The sequence below is a fragment of the Neopsephotus bourkii genome, unplaced genomic scaffold (genome assembly GCF_033783945.1).
Source record: "Neopsephotus bourkii isolate Nb327-2 ecotype Australia unplaced genomic scaffold, CSIRO-AGI_Nbou_v1 NB_1655, whole genome shotgun sequence".
NCBI classification, from domain to species: domain Eukaryota; kingdom Metazoa; phylum Chordata; class Aves; order Psittaciformes; family Psittacidae; genus Neopsephotus; species Neopsephotus bourkii.
The window spans coordinates 6,317,380-6,331,194 of record NW_026902129.1 but is presented as its reverse complement, the minus strand read 5'-3'; the positions used below and the strand labels follow the sequence as shown (position 1 = coordinate 6,331,194).

At 41.7% G+C, this 13,815-nt stretch overlaps 1 protein-coding gene across 1 annotated transcript in view; it reads right to left on the bottom strand.

Moving 5' to 3' along the window:
* The window catches only part of ADCY1 (adenylate cyclase 1), a 142,673-nt gene that overhangs the window by 87,518 nt on the left and 41,340 nt on the right, over nucleotides 1–13,815 (bottom strand). The window contains exon 2 of the mRNA XM_061375002.1: nucleotides 11,644–11,793. Within this exon, the coding sequence (XP_061230986.1) occupies nucleotides 11,644–11,793 (150 nt within the window). The remainder of the gene's footprint in view (nucleotides 1–11,643; nucleotides 11,794–13,815) is intronic.

Here is a 13,815-nt window from a genome sequence, read left to right as displayed (position 1 = left end):
ACCTGCTACCTAATTATACCTTGATAACTTCACGTAAGAGCATAATTAGAAGAGCAAGTGTGATTCCAGAATGGATGGGAGGAGTACGAGTAGGGTAACTTGAGATCAGCTCCACAAGTCTTGTTCAAACAGGAACAATAGCAGAGAAAGGCTATGAGGACAAACATCCCCATGTTAACACTGCACAGCCACTTTAATTCCCTTAAGGATAACAGAGAGAGAAAAGAAGCTTACTGAGATACATGGAAGAATAACTTTGTGTACAATTCCTAGGATTCATTTATATTTCCTGTAAGCTGGAAAACAAAGACAGCAGATTTCATTAGTGTATTAACTTAAATTAAACTATACTATGCCCTTCCCTTCAACCAAGTACAAGAAAAAGCACCTTTAAAGACGGTGATTCTTTGAAAGCCACAAGGTGGCAATGTTTCAGAACGTTTCTGAGATTCTTGAAGAATAACATTTATCAGTAAGTCACCATTAAAATCATCATAATACAACAACATCCATAGAGCTGCCATCTAATGCACAGATTTTTAGTAGTATGAGGATGGCATGCACAGAGGCATGGCAGATGATCAATATACTATGCATGAACTGCCAAGATGGATTCAGGATGAGTAGACCGGTATCAGACCAATCTGACATCTTTCTGTGGTATGGTTAACTGATTAGTTTTGGTTAAATAAAAGAAAAGAAGGACGTATCATCAGCATAGTGTTTAATGAGGCATTGGTATGTTCCACATGGAACACTGTTAGCTACAACAGGAAAGGTAAGACCTTGTGAAAGAAACGGGTGGGTGAAGTCTTGATTAAAACAGAGCAATGGGCAACATGGAATTCAGAAGCATCAGGCTAGAGAGTGGACATAGAGACCACCAAACTGCTTGAAGGTATAAAGTTCACAGGATAGCATACAAGAAGTGGAATGATAAGAATGAGAAAACTCAGCAGTACATCGTGCCTTTTTGGTACCATCCACAAAAACACGAGATGAAACAAGTTGGAAACCTCTGTATGTAAAAAAAGCCCAGGATACCCACTGAGCATGGAATGACTATGGAGAATTTATGTGACGCTGAACTAAAAAGGCAAGTGTGATTCCAGAATAGACTGGAAGATTGCTTGAGATTAGCTCCACAAATCTTGTTCAGCAGGAACACAAGCAGAGACAGGCTATGAGGAGAAATAAGGAAGCACAGGGAGCATAGCCTGTTTTCCTGGTTGCCCTCTTATCTATTAAATCAGAATGCTCTAGAAATATATCACTAAGGATTAATCTTCTGAAAGGAAAGCTAACAGCATTGACACCAGATATAAAGTGGCAATGAATAAATGACTGCAGCATCAGACTACCATTAATCTTTTTACTTCCCCCCTCCCCCTTAGTATTCACTCTCCCTGAAACTGAACTGGCAAAATTCCATGTATCCACAAAACCATCACAGAAAACTTGACAGGAAAAAGATGATATTTGTTCCAGTTAATGGAAATCTTCCTACTGGAAGCGAGCTTGAATGAGATGAAGCTAAATTCACAATACCAAATAGTGCCTTTATACGTTAGGTATCCTTATTTGCCTCACTATAATGCGGGTCAGCAGCCATACAGATATGATCAGACCATTCTGCAGAGCAGTTAACTTGAAAGCAGGTATACTTGAAAATAGCTGCTAGGAAAATGAACAAACAAAAAGTCAAATGGGAGTTTCAGAAGTTCTTCATTATTAGCTCCTAGTTTAATAATGTCCTTGCTTCTATCTATCATGCTTCAGTAGGATTTTAATAAGTGGGTTCTGGAGGGTATATCAATGAATATGAAACATTTTTTGGCACAGAACAGCCTCTGAACATACTGTTCTACTCTTCCTATGTGGAAAGAAAATGTTTTGCCCATTTTCTCTGCCCTGACTCTGCAGAGTCAGGAAGGCCAGGTTTCATCTTCCAGTGAAATGATCCCCTCACTGACAATACGTGTATGTATTAAAACCAAAAAGACACACTTAGAGCACAGGTTATGAAAATTTAATACCCTTATGAACAGGCTTTTCTGATCCTCATAAAAAGGGGCCTTAAGAATCATCAGAAAGAGTACCAACCATCTGCCAATGTCACAGTCAGAGGGAACACAGAAGTGCTAATGCAATTCCTAGGCAGGTGTGCAGCTGAGACATGTGTGAACTCACGTTTGCTAGAGGATGAAGAGCTGCACAGAGCGATGCTTCCCCCATGAACAGGACCAGGACAGCAATCCTGGCATCTCTCTATCTTTTCTTCTGAAGATGCTAGGAGGATGGCATTGCAAGCTACCCCTTCCAGGGTAAAAGGAAGAACAGACAGAGCTTCATTGGCTTAGCCCTGTTGTAAATTTCCTCTACAGTTACAGGTTCACCTCTTTCCAGTCCACAGCCATGTCTGGTTTGCTCCACCAATGGAACAATGAATCACAGAATGGTTCGGGCTGGAAAGGACCCTAAAGCTCATCCAGTTCCGAGCCCCTGGCACAGGCAGGGTCACCTTCCACTAGACCAGGTTGCTCCAAGCCGTATCTGCAGCTGAGGGTCCAGAACAGCAGAAGAATCAGAGGAGCATTAAGGATACACTGCTACACTAGGAGTGGTGCTTTGCAACACTGCTCTTGTCTGATACAGCATACACTTAGAGCTGCAGTAGCCACTCAATATCAGTACATGCCCTTTCTTATTGCAGATTTTTGCCTGTGGTGAAACAAGCAAGAACTCCTCAGTAAAGATATGCTTTTTGATTGCTAGTGATAGGAACTGGGCTCAGTAGTGGGTGTAAACAGACTCAGGATTTAAAAAAAGCAGGAAGCTGAAGTCAAAAGCAATAATTTTAGAACCCAAGGAAGACATAGTAAGTGGTAAGCAGTTACAATTTCCTTTTTGGAAAACTACAGATGCCTTCAGTACAGCGATACAAAAGCAAATCGCAGCGTGAACCAGTCAAATGGAATAGATGTCAAAACCTCCAGGGCCTAAGATAACAATACAGTCCTTTGAAAAATTTAGAATTAAAAATGCTTGGATTTTTTGATCAGAAAACCCAAAAGCCTTTGTCCTTAGTTACTTGTCCTCATTTTGTCTTCCCGGAGCAGAGAAGTGAGCTTAACCCACCAGCAGAAAACTTCATTGCCTTCAGAAAAGGAAAGACAAGGACCAACTCGTGAACACACTAAGGAAGGAATGAGTGCATTCACTCAAAATAGCAAGTGTGACTCAGATTTAGTTCATTATTCCCTTGTCAAACTGGGAAATTCCTAATCAAATGTGCCTGAAGGGAACCTTAACTCCAAATGAAATGAGTTTATACTGAAGAGGTAATGGGGAGCAGAAACCTGGGAAAGATTTCAAATTACGTAATAGATAAAAATTCACTCTAGAAAGGCAAACCTGAAAATATAAAAAAATACCTTGGACTATTTTGGGGTTTTTTTTTGCCAGGTAATGAGATGTGGTCTAGTTCTTTTGCTTCACAGAACGCTGACTGAACAGAACTGGCAAAGCACCTACCTATAAGAGCAGCAAGCGCATAGTGTCACACACTAGAATGAAAGCAAACTGCCTGGCTCAGTCTCCTGAGCAGAAGGTAATCTGTGCTAAGCAGCACCATAGCAACTTGGGAATCATTTGACAAACTGCACGTGTGCCTAGGCCAGCTGCTGTAATGTGATGAACCTATTTGGCAGAGCTGCTGCTCTATGGTAGAACCACCTTGAGTTTGAGGAGTGGTCCAGGAAAAGTGTGACAAGCTTGTGTTAAAGCATTAGCTAGCTTTTTGCTATATTAGGACACTTCTAGAAGTGAAAACAATTCTGTGGACAGCAATAAAAATAAATGGAAGAGAAAACTTTCCCAACAACATTTTAGAGCTCCCTATAAATTCCTACTGCTGAAGGAAGAACATCAGGAATCACTTCTGAGGTTGTTTTACTTTATACTGTGAATATATGTAATAGATGTGCATATATATATTATATATAATATACCAAAATACAGAAAAACGTTGCACGAGTGTCAACACAGCACTGCTGTCATGGATATTGCTCTAAATTTAGAAATCAGCCATAAGAAAGCACTTCTGAAGTATCTGTCTTACTATTTAACTTAAAGATCTGATGCACTATAGCCAGTGTTCTTACCTATGATAATCTGCCTTAGCAACTGCTATGCACAATGTTCTTATGTATTGAAAACTGTATTGTGGTGTATTTTAAATATCTAATGACAGGTTTGTGTGCTCTTCATTGTTCCTCCTCCTTCATTCTCTCTAATGGAAAATACAGGGACAAAGCAGGAAAAGTAAACTGGAAAATTCACAAACACCACCAGCTTATTTAATTGGCAGTTGTTTAAAGCAGAACATATTCCTAATATTTATTTCAAAACTCCTAACAGCCAAAGTATCAACAGCTTTTAGAATGATACAACAACTATTTTTAACTTATCTATTCATGTCTGTTTATTCAATGTAAGCCAGCATCCACTGCAACATGTAAAAGCTTAATGTAGGTGGCATGCCTATATGTCATACATACATCTATAAGCAAAAAACAAATTGCTACAAGCAGCAGTGTGAGACATCCCCCTGCTAGACTGAGGATGAGTGACTACATAGATTTATAGTAAAGAGAAGAGTTCATATGCCCTATCTACTCTACAAATCTCTTCAGATGCCATTGTTCACACCTTGTGTCACAAAACTCCAGCTGGTTTTGGCTAGAAAAGAGTTAATTTTCTTCACAGTAGCTAGTATGGGGCAATGTTTTGGATTTGTGATGAAGACAGTGCTTATAATGCAGAGATGCCTTTGCTATTGCTGAGCAGAGCTTGCACAGTTGAGGCCTTTTCTGGTTGTCATACCACCACATCAGTGAGTGGGCTGTGGGTGCACAAGGAGCTGGGAGGGATACAGTGGGGGACAGCTGACCCTAACTGTCCAACATACCACATGGCATCATGTTCAGCATACAAAGCAGGGGGAAGAAGAAGGAAGGGGACATTTGAGGTGATGGTGTTTTATCGCCCCGAGTAACGGTTACATGTGATGGAGCCCTCCTTTCCTGGAGGTGGCTGAATCACTGCCTGCCCATGGGAAGCAGAGAATGAATTCCTTGGTTTGCTTTGCTTGCACACGTGACTTTTGCTTTACTTGTTAAACTCTTTATCTCAACCTACACATTTTCTCACTTTTGTTCTTTTGTTTCTTTCCCCCATTCCACTGTGGGGGGGAGCGAGTGAGTGCCTCTGTGGTGCTTATTTCCCTGCTGAGGTTAAACCACAACACTTACTAAAAGGAAGCTTTCAGGGGGTGAAGTTAAACCACATTGTTACAGTACTGATCTAGCCTGCTGCTATAAATGCAGCTTTTTAAATGCTTTCAGAGATTTTTCTGTAATACCATACATTACATTTTTCAAATTAATGTGGGTAGAATAATACCATTACAATGCAAATAAAATACATGTACCTGGTTTCCAACTCTCATGTGTTTTCTTGTGCACTACTGAGTTTCTACACTTCAGAATTTCAGGTCTAGTTGCAAACACCTCTTTCTGTTATCATACAGCTGTGTAGCTCTAAACTTAGGTGTCCTCTGCAACCCTATCTCATCTCATCTAAACTTAGGTGTCCAGGATAGAAGGGATGAAATACCCCTATATGTGTCTACTACCACTAGGGATTACTGCCTGGAAGCTAAAAGGTTCACGTTTACTTGACCAAAGATAGGTAAGAATAATCCTAATGGTGTGACAAACACAGCTTCTGGCACTAACCACATTCACATGAGATGTTTATTCTGCATAAAAAGAGGTGTAATAGAGCTGTAAAACTGGAAAACATTTATTTGTTTGCTGCACCCTGCCTTGCAAGGGGTACCAAGCAGTTCCTAATGGCTTCAGGTTGAAGCTGAAGCCTTCCACTTGCATTTAACCTGAGCAGCCTTTAGATTTATTGTTTGCTGTATGAAGAACAGACAGATGCATGACTGTTGCAGGACTGGGGACTAACAGATGCTAGACAGTAGAAAGCTTCTGGGCATAATTGCTGCGTGGGAGAGAGAAATGTGCCTCTGCAACTCCTTTTACCTGAGCCCAGGGGTGCCATGCAGCAGGATAAAGGTAGCCAATAGTTCAGCTCAGCCCTGTGCAAGGATCTTAGCAGCCAAAGGTGACAAAAGAAGCCTAGAACAGGAGAAGTTCCCATCTCTGCTGCTGCTGCTATTTGGCTAGGAGCACAAAGCCCCAGCAGTTCCAACTAAGAGCCTGAAACTGTAACACTCCTTATTTTCTCTTTTCCCTGATCCTAGAAAAGAACAAATAGATTTCTGAAGGTGGACTTTCCTGTGTAACGCTGTGGTTTGATGACACAATAAATCCATCTTAAAGCCTCCTTGTAACACCGAGCACAGTGGTGATGTAGTACAGGCTCACAGCTAAAATGAGTTACTCCACCTGTGTTTTTCAAAGGCTGTACTGGCTAGCTTTTGCAGAGGATCTGATAGCATCTCTCAGGCTGCAATGTGTGTGAAGTCCAGATCACCTCCCTGTTGCACACTAGATAACTTGACAAGAGCACGTTTTTGTTCCTACACATGATGCGGATGAAATCTTTGCTGCAGAGTGATTTGCTAATGCACAAAGCCAGTATGAATGATTACGGAGACAGGGTCTTTGTTTTAATGATAAATTTCACATATTCTCCTGCATTGCAATGAAAAAAGAGTCAAGATTCTGAGAATAAAAAGTAGGGGAAACATGAGGAAAGCTGATTACGCATTGATAAGCACGTCAGGCACCCTAGAAATTACTCCTGCCTGAGGCTGTGTGAACAACTGATGCCTCAGTCTGGCTGCTGAATTGAAAGGAAACCCCACAACAACCTGTTATCTGTTACCAAAATGAAAGTTCAACACAGTTTGCTCAAATATTATGTTGATTTCCCCCTTCCCCCCCACTTTTTTTTCCATAAATGCTTGAAATTAAACATAATGGACAAAAGCACTGAAGGGTTGCTGCGGGTTATCCTTTTATCTAAAGGTACAGGAGGTAGCACACATATCCAAAATGGGTGATACCTAAAGTGTTTTGAAAGGGGATCTGAACCCAGCAGGGAATTTGAACCCAAAATGCCCCAAAGCAGAGGTTCAATGTATTCTGCACTGAGACTCATGGTATCTTTTGCTGGCACCGTTTCATTTTCCATGAATAGTTATTAATCCGATCTCTGACTCCGTGTTGCCCCAGTTACTATATGCAATGTTAAGGATATTGCCCTAAAATGCAGCAGACACTTCAAATGCATACACATACAAAAGCAGACAATTGGGCAACCCGATCTAGTTGAAGATGTCCCTGCTCATTGCAGGGGGGTTTGGACTAGATGAGCCTTAAAGGTCCCTTCCAACCCAAACCATTCCACGATTCAATGAATTGCATGCACAATTCAACATTGCATAAAGGGAATTTAGCAAGCTTCAAATGACCTGGTGAACATGCACAGAGCAACACCAAGATGCTATCTGTCTCCCAGAAACAGCATTACTGCAGTAGCACAGTGTTGTACTTGCAAAGGGGGGTTGGAACTTGATGATCTTAAGGTCCTTTCCAACCCTAACTATTCTATGATTTGATGAAAGGGAACACCATCAACTGAGACTAGCTGGACTGCCACACTTCAGACCCTGAAGCTAGCCACAGAACTGTCTGTCTCAGCCCAGTGCCTCCTAACTCCCTCTGGTTTTTAGTGCTTCCTTTAGCTTCTTATGTTAAAGCCTGTAATAAACTTAAATTTCATGCACTGTAGTGGAGTACACAACTACTTCGTGAAGGAACGGTGCCACCACTAAATACATCTCTCCAGCCCCAATGGTTGATAAGTAAATGTGAATTCACAATCGTTTTTAAAGATAGCCAGTCCCCACTCTGAAGACATTGCTATTCTCCAGTTGTCGTTCTCCAGTTGTTTTCCCATCATCATGTTCTGATTATGAGCAAGCACCAGGGTAACATTTAGGAGGGAAAGAAATACCTGACCAAGTTGCTAGAAAGACTGCCTTCATTTTGCAAACATAGTTGCATGTGCTTCTGCAACTAAAAAACAGTGATTATTAGATTCAATAGGTTAAATCTAAGCTGATTTTGTGGGCAGAAGGTTTGCATGAAGTCAGACTACTGGCACTATTCACACCATCCTGTGCTGCAGGAAGTGCATTTCACTGATAGGAATTACACACTTTATCTCCAAATCCAATGCATGAACATGCATAAATATATTCCTATTGTCAGGGGAGGGAGGGAGGGAAGTGAGTAAGATTTGTTATGAAGTTGGGAAGAGTAGGGTAGAAATCTCTTCCATATATCAATCAGGAGAGTAAACAGGCTACGATTCTTCAGCTTGGAAAGAATGAGGAGCAGGGTTATGAGAAAAGTCTATAGCGTTGTGTGTGTGGGACATTGAAAAAGTTACTGTACAATAATTACTCATAAGTTACCACAAAACAAGAAAGAGCTGGAGAGCACCCAGTTGAGTCATCAGACAAGAAGTCTATTAAAAACTAAAAGGAAGCTCTGTTTCGCAGAGTGAAATCCACCATCACAAAACTATGGGCACAACAAAAACACGTAATGCTGAAAGAGCAGGAAAGTGGGAGTCTACAGGCCTTTAAACACAGTGGACCAGTTGCACTTCAAATCCAGCTGGCCCCAGAGTTACAGTGCTACCACTTCCCTGGAGCAGAGCGCAGCTTCGGGAGCTGCCACATTGGGAATTAATACACAGTGAGCCTCAGCTTCCTCACTGGTTTCCCCTCTGAATTAGACAGCAAGAAGCCCCCTTCAGGTGCAGAATACTTCTTCCTCTACACTCAACACACCTCCTGTTCCCCATCCCTGCTTGCTCCTTTCTTGTTCTCTTGGGAAGGGGTGAAGCACTGCCTGGAGGTTGCTGCCAGGATCGGTAGGGCTGTCAGTCTATAAGGCTGGGGGTCCTCCAGGGAGCAGGGTGACTGACAATGCTTTGCTTGCTGTTTGGGCAAAGGACCAATCTGGAAGTGCACATAGAGAGATGGTGCAGTGGGAGTAAAGGGGAAGTGCTCAGGTGCTCTGAGCAGAAAACATGTGCAGGTCCAGGGAACAGGACGCACCTCAAAACATTCCATAGAATCACAGAATTCTAGGCTGGTTTGGGCAGGAAGCGACCTTAAAGCTCATCCAGTTCCAAACCCTGCCACAGGCAGGGACATCTTCCACTAGAACAGGTTGCTCCAAGCCCCTTCCTATCATTTATTCTTAACTGCCTGCTCTGCAGAGGAAGGTCTCACTGCTGAAATTTATAGACAAGGAGAGAAAACGCTTATCCCAAGTGAATGATTCTAATTATTCTCTCATGGTCTACAACTTATTTGGTTCTTGGCCTTCACTTCTTATGTTACTCTGAAATTGCAATCCAGCATTCAGCAACATAACAAATGGATGATGCCACCATCAAGGCCAGTTATTTGTTGTGACCAAAGAGAAGAGAGAACAGGGTGAACACTAAACTGAGTTCTAAAATAAACAGAGTCTGTCTGCTCCCCTTCTCCCCAGCAACACTTCCCAAGCCTACTTGCAAACTCCTACATGATGCCTCTGAAAATGCTACAACAGGAGATATTTGCTCTTGCTCATAAAAATAGATTCATCAAAATCATCACGTGGGACTATTACTACAAATGCATCCCAGATGAGCAGAATTACTGTAAGTAGGACACAGAGGAAGAAATCTCACAGTTTCAGCTGTGGGATCTGTCTCACACAGTCAACACTTTAACTCTAGAAGGCTGTGTATATTCAAAAGCCAAGAGCATGTTCTCTCCTTTCCCTTTAGAGGCTTGCACAGAAGTACCAGGGAAAGGTTTTAGCATTCTGGATTACAATTCGTAATGTAAAAGGGCCACAGTATTTAGGTCAGAGCATTTGAAGGAGACGAGAAAGTCTGGTGAACAAAATCAGCCCTTTTTAACATGTAATGTTGACACTTCAGAGAACAAAAATACAGGAACGATCACAAAAATTGAACTAGGTCAGCACCGTCTCTTTTCCTCTCACTCCTGAGGATTGCCAGCTGCAAACTTGGGCTACATTATCCCACAGCAACTGCAGAATGATTCTGTAGCCTCTAATCAGGTCTTAATTCTCACCCTGGTTTTAGAGGAATTCTAATATAGTGAGAGAGCAGCCACTGAAAGTATTCCAGGGGTATTTTTGGCAGCTAATCAGCATTCACCACTGTATTGAGATTTACGCTGTGCTCATTTCACAAGTGTAGGAGAAAAGTATACTCTGTTCACTGATGTGTATACTGCACTGGAAAAACATTTGCAGGATTCTTTATGCATACTATCAACAGTAATGGTACTCATGTGTAATGTTTTTGCTTGCTTGTGTTTCTATATGCATGGATAAAACATAAAATAAGACAGATTACTAATGTGCTAATCAGAGAAACCCCGAAATAAACACTATTTTCATGTTGGATCCCAAAACTTTTCAAAGGCACAACATGCAAATTTACTTATTGAACATTTATGCCTTTGAAAATCTGCAGCTTTGGATCACAACACACCAGAACCAAATCTAAAGGCTTTGATCTTAATACCATTTTCACACAGCCAGCAAGGATACGCAGTTGTTCAAAGACATCTACTTATTACAGAGTATGTCTAGGTCATAAAAATCCATTCACTCAATTCATAATAGAAAATACTCAAGGACCTGTGTTATTTCACACACATGAAAAGACTTGCTAGAGAAATTGCAAATGAAGGGAAGTAAAAGCATGTGAGGTCCGCAACTGTTGAGGACCCTGACATCTTGTATAGCAAGGCTTGAATACCACTTAAATCCTTTATTGGCATAAGTTACCACCATTCCACATAGGTCAAAGGAGTTACATCTATGTGCTCTAGCATGGCCCTCTATTATCATCCAAGTAGAAAGAAAAATCTAGCCCAAACCTTATAGCTCAACGGATGCTAGTAGCTTTAAGATTCAGACCAGTTAGTAACAGGAGCAAGCTCCACAATGGAGCCCTTTTCCCCTCATTGCTTCCAAATCTGTTTGCAAGATTGAGTGATAAAATTGTGTGAAATAAACCAAACTACTAAGGTGGCAGTTACTCATGCATATCAGTGCAGCCCCTTGTCCCCAGAATGTTGACGACTTCATTTGTAACTGTCATGAATGCAAGCAGGTTACAGCACACAGACAGAAAAGAAGTATTTACAACACATCTAACACCCACCCCAAAACATCCATGCAGAACCCCCCAGGGTCTTAGACTGCAATGGCACCTTAGTTTTGCTCCAGTCATTAAATACATCCCCTCTGGTAGCAGGGCTGACAGTAGGTGTGGGTCAGCCTGCACCTTCTGTGTGTGCTGCAGATGAAGAGTGAGGAGCATGTGCACTGTGGAGGAGGAGTTGAAGCATGTCAAGGGGGGGAGGCAGCACCCTTCCTTCACAACAGAAACACACACACACACCCTGCCATGCACTTGGCAGCAATGTCCTGACCTGTGATTCACGTAACTCCAGTCATCTCAAAAGAAACAGAGAAAAAGAAATGAGACTTAAAAACTGACCTGTTTTTCATTTTCATCCTCCAGCCTCAGCCTGTCCTCAATGCAGTTCCTGGCCTGAAGGAATGCCTTCCTCTGAGCCCTTTCTGTCAAAATCCTCACAAAGACCCCATACAAATTTACACTGACAAAAAGGATTGCATTGGCCACAAGCTGTAAGAAAGAAAGAAAAAGAAACGCACAGTTTAAAACACAATTGTTTTACATTTCTACTCAGCAACATTAAAAAAAGAGAAGAAAATAAGCACTGTCTTTCAAAGTTCTGCCTCACCAGCCATGCCACTGATACCCCTTCCCACAACCCAACTGCAGTGAAACAATCACAGCAGCAAGTTCAGGCAAGCAGTACCACATAATACACACACTGCACCTGCTGAAGTTAATTTCTCTTACAATGATGTGTAGCTTAGCACTTTCATTCAGCATTGGTTCTTTCACCAGCCCATTGGCAGATCTGTGCATCTAATGAAAGCAGTATATTCAGCAGTTGTTCAACTGTGGGGTGCCTAGAAGACTGGAATGAATTCTCCTATAAAGCAGACATGGACAAAATCTGTGACTAAAGCAAAATGTGTGCCTGGGTACCCAAACCTTCATCTTGTGCAATTTGCACCTTGGAAATCTGCTTCTCTTCCCATAGCTATACCATTACCAACAATACTGTATTTTAGGACAAATCATCTAAAACATTGCTAATGTTACCCTGCAGCAGACCTCTTAGAAGGTGCCAAGTGCTTTCAAATGATGGCCTTTGGTACAAACCAAGTGCCACTGCAATGCTATCAGCAGGTACAGTGAATTACTTCTATGAATAGTGCTTAGATAAAGGACACACAGATGGCCCAATGACTCTTCTGGTCATTTTTTAATGTTTTTACAATAGGGGGTAAAGTTAGTTAACTAACCTAAATAACCTAAATAACTGTGGTTTGCACACAGCCTCCCTCCCTATCTAAGACAATCCTGGCTAAATTTCTCACTGCATCTGATGTTCAAAACATGTTCTCAGATGGGAAATTCTGCAATGCAACGCAGTATTTGCTTAGAAAGGAGGCAATAAGGTCTGTTTACCTAGTATCTCTGCAGTCTCTTTGTCTATATTTACTCTAGTTACGACCATAGCTCATATATCCCATAGTTTCAGACATAGAATCATAGAATAGTTAGGGCTGGAAAGGACCTTAAGATCATCCAGATCCACCCCCCCGTCATGGGCAGAGGCACCTCACACTAAACCACATTACCCAAGGCTCTGTCCAACCTGGCCTTGAACAGCGACAGGGATGGAACATTTGCATCTTGCACATGAATTGGCAAAAACTGGGTATAGTAAGAGCAAAGAAAGACATTACAGCAAGTAACACAAATCATATCAAATTCCTATGCACCTAAAATAGTTCATAAAAAACATATAATTGACGTTTATTTCTTAATACAAGGTTTACATTTCAAGCCAGTACATATCTACTGTTGCATGTTCTGTTAGTGTAAGCTGAAGAGGAGATCACTGCCCCTGTTCCCAGTGAAACCAGCTGTGCTAGTCCATGTAGGGAATGCTTACTGTCTAACAGGGCTAGGCTTGAAGGCTTGAATTCAGCCAATGTGGTAAGCAAAGATCTAAAATGGCATCTAGAAACTCCGTGCTGACTTTGGAGGGACTTTTACCAAAATAAGAAGGGATTTTCTGGGGTGTTTAACTAATGGCAGTATACATCTTACCGCCTGTGATCTCAGTGCAGAAGGGAGAACTGAAAGATTCATTCTGGGTGCATTCTCCAGACCTTCATGGATTCGAAAGTCCTCTAATTTTTACCTTCATACCTGGTTGTTATGATCTAAGAGTACCAGAGAATCAACCAGGCTGGAAAACACCTTTAAGATCATCAAGTCCAACCATTCCCCCAGCACTGCCAAGTCCACCACTAACCCATGTCCCTAAGGGCCTCATCTACACAGTGTTTGAGCATTTCCAGGAACGGTGATAAAGAACAAACATTCTCACCAGCACAAAATCAAAAGATACTCTATCACAATAAAGGCAGCTCTGTCTAGCATTAGTGTTTTCCTCCTCCTCCTCCAACACCCCAAAAGAAACAGTTATTTCACAAGAGCAAACACTCGTGAAGAACGGTGTTACAGCTTCCTCCTGAGAACTGCAAAAAGCAGGTTCAGGTG